We start from the raw sequence: 2,925 nt of genomic DNA, 5'->3' as shown, positions 1-2,925 counted from the left end.
TGGGGTGGGGTGAGAAGCAGAAGAGGCCTTGACTCTGTGCAAGCACTGCTCAGCAGTGACTAAAACATCCCTGTGTTATCAACAGTGTTTCCAGCACAAATCCAAAACATAGTCCCATCCTAGCTACTATGAAGAAAATTAACTCTACCCCAGCCAAAACCAGCATGCTATGTTAGGTAAGACATGGGGATAATTATTCTGCTCGGCATTATTAAAGCTGCAGTTGAAGTGTTCTGCCCAGTTTTGGCCACTGCTTTAAGAAAGATACGAGAGCTGAGCCACAAAAGTAGGGATATAAATATCTGTAGGTATACAGCTTGAATGAATTAGGTGCTTTTAGAAAAGAAACAAAATTAATACAGAATGCACATTCTGAAATACGTAGTGGGCAGTTCAAGGATAGCCATCAATTGTTCTTGGTTTACCAAGAATAGAACAAGCTGTCTCAGTTTGCAACAAGGGAGTTTTAGGTTAGATGCAGATTAAAAACAATATTAGATTGCTTAAGCCCTGGGATAGTATAACTTGGAAAGCTGCAGAATCACCAGCACTGGAGAGTGCTGAGATTTGATTTGACAACTGTCTGTCATAGATGGCTTGGGTACATTTAAGGATGCTGTGGATCCAGAAAATGAATTAAATGACTACTTAGAACTGATTAAATGAGTTTTTATCAGAATTACCATGGAATATGAGCAACAGCATAATATAATGGTTATATCTCTGATATGACAAGGTGTCAGTAAAAACACTGATTTTTCTGGTCATTAGTACTATGAATTGATAACTTAAATAATTACATTAGCTTGTATGGTGCTTTTTTAACTTGTACTATGCCAATGGGTCAGTACCTGAAAGTCCATTCTCACGTAAATTTGAAGCTTTCTATTAAGAAAAAACATGTTTAACACTTTGTCTGGTATCAGCTTAAGTTCTTCATCTTTCCTGGGGAAAAAATCTTCCATCGATTTGTGTCTTTGCATGTTAACAATTTCAAGTCATGGTCCCCTCAGTCCAGTGGAATAAAAAGTATTAATTTTTGTTTTTAAATGAAAGCTGGCTTTTTGAATATTAATTCAGTTTATATTGGTTTATAAAGTCTAAATCTTAGCATTGAAGGTGCAAAAGCTGTGTAAAACTCAACAGGAAGAATGGCTCAAAGGGTAGGGTGAATCGAATCATGTTTTGACTCTAATTATAAATAGCTTTTCAAATAAAGAAGAAGCAATACTTTTTTTTTTTTTTCTTCCTACTGCAAAATGCGTGGTCTTAGAAATATTCTGGAATTGTATAATTATCTGCCCCATATCATTTGTGCTGTTTTTCCGGAAATACACAGCAATGGTTTAGTTCTTGTCCTCTATGTAACCTCAGCTATTGGGAGTGCTAGATGTGTGGTGCACTGATGTTTTGGTTAGCTTATGTCTGTTTTTTCCTTGAAGGAAATTCTTTTTAAGCAATCAAAATAACATCTTTTTTAATTTTTTATTTTTTTTTTTTTTTTTTACCCCTGGCAATATCCTGACAAATATAAATAAACTATTTAGGCATACTATTAGATCATCAGATAACATGAAACAGTGCTTAAAAAGAGAACTGTACAGATTTTTGTTAGTTTGAAAATGCTGCTGGTACTTCTTGTATGCCCAAGTATACCAATCCAGCTATTGAGTAATGTGATTTCTGTCCAGCAGATGGAAACAGGAAATAAAGCAAAATGTTGTGACATCATCAGTATAAAATGGAAAATGCCTGTAAGTGTGCCAGTGTGTTTTACCTCCCAGCAGGTGGTGATAGCCTTCTCACTGCCTGGGCTAAAGTTTGGTTTGTTCTCTTAAGATGTCTTTTTTTCTACCACTATTTAAAATGGGCAAAGCCTGATGTCTTAATTTCCTTACTTCGTTGTTTCTCTCTCCTCACTGAGGTATACTGCAGTTTTTTGTCTGATTCTGATGTGTTTGGCCTGCAGGTAGGAGAAAAGACTTTAAGGATGAAAATCATGTGTTATATTTGTATTTCTGAGCTTGTTTGTGATAGTGCTTTTATAATAATCCAGTAGCATAACTACTGAGATCATATTCATCATCAACAAAAAATGATATGCAAGTAATGAAGAATTAGTCACGACGTAAGACTTCTAAAATAATTGCAGCTGCTTACAAAAAAATAAAAATGTGAAATCAAATGTAAACTGGCAATAATCTAGAAATATTAGGAAACTAAGATAAAAAGAAACCTACCATACAAACAACAATGATGAGTTGGCGATTAATATTCCCCTATGAAGTCTCTTTCAAAAACAATTCAGTAGACTACATATAAAAAACGTACTTTCATAAAGCAGGAATCTGTATAGCTTTATTTTTGCACTAATATTGTGTTAAATTCTGAACTGTATGTCCAAACCAACATAAAAATATTGAAGGAATTCAGAAACTGAAAGTGAAAAAGGATTGTGAGCTAAGCAGCAGAGCTAAACAAATGTAATTATTAAAGAGACTTCTAGCATCCCAGTAGTTAATATAGTGTACAAAGCGTAGTGAATTTTACTACCACCTATTTAATGTAGTACAGAAAGCTAACTAACAGCAATATTGCATGTTTAGAAAAAATTTCTTGACTAATTTGTATTATAAAGAATTCTATTCCATCGCAAGTGATAGGAGCCCTCCATTTAGGATTAAAACTAAAAAACAAACGCTCTTTGGACTAAGAGTAAATTGTCATTATCGAGAAGCACACTCGTTAGCAATTACTCAGTCCTGAATAGTTGTTGCAAAAGTAGCAGGCTTTATTTTCCAAGTAGTTTGTTCTGTTTATTCATTAGCTGACCTTACTAGTTTTTTGAATGTCACAGGGGTTTTTTTTGTTTGTTTTCAGTTTTGATCAGCTCAAAACGGCTGGTGGTGGGTTGTAGAAAAAAAA

General features: G+C 34.4%; 1 protein-coding gene across 1 annotated transcript in view; it reads left to right on the top strand.

Moving 5' to 3' along the window:
• The window catches only part of EXOC2 (exocyst complex component 2), a 121,728-nt gene that overhangs the window by 18,943 nt on the left and 99,860 nt on the right, over nucleotides 1–2,925 (top strand). Inside the window, exon 5 of the mRNA XM_009279235.2 lies at nucleotides 2,881–2,913. Within this exon, the coding sequence (XP_009277510.1) occupies nucleotides 2,881–2,913 (33 nt within the window). The remainder of the gene's footprint in view (nucleotides 1–2,880; nucleotides 2,914–2,925) is intronic.

The sequence above is a fragment of the Aptenodytes forsteri genome, unplaced genomic scaffold, assembly GCF_000699145.1.
Source record: "Aptenodytes forsteri isolate BGI_AS27 unplaced genomic scaffold, ASM69914v1 Scaffold81, whole genome shotgun sequence".
Lineage (NCBI taxonomy): Eukaryota > Metazoa > Chordata > Aves > Sphenisciformes > Spheniscidae > Aptenodytes > Aptenodytes forsteri.
The sequence above is the reverse complement of the archived record's forward strand: the minus strand, read 5'-3'. Positions and strand labels throughout refer to the sequence as shown.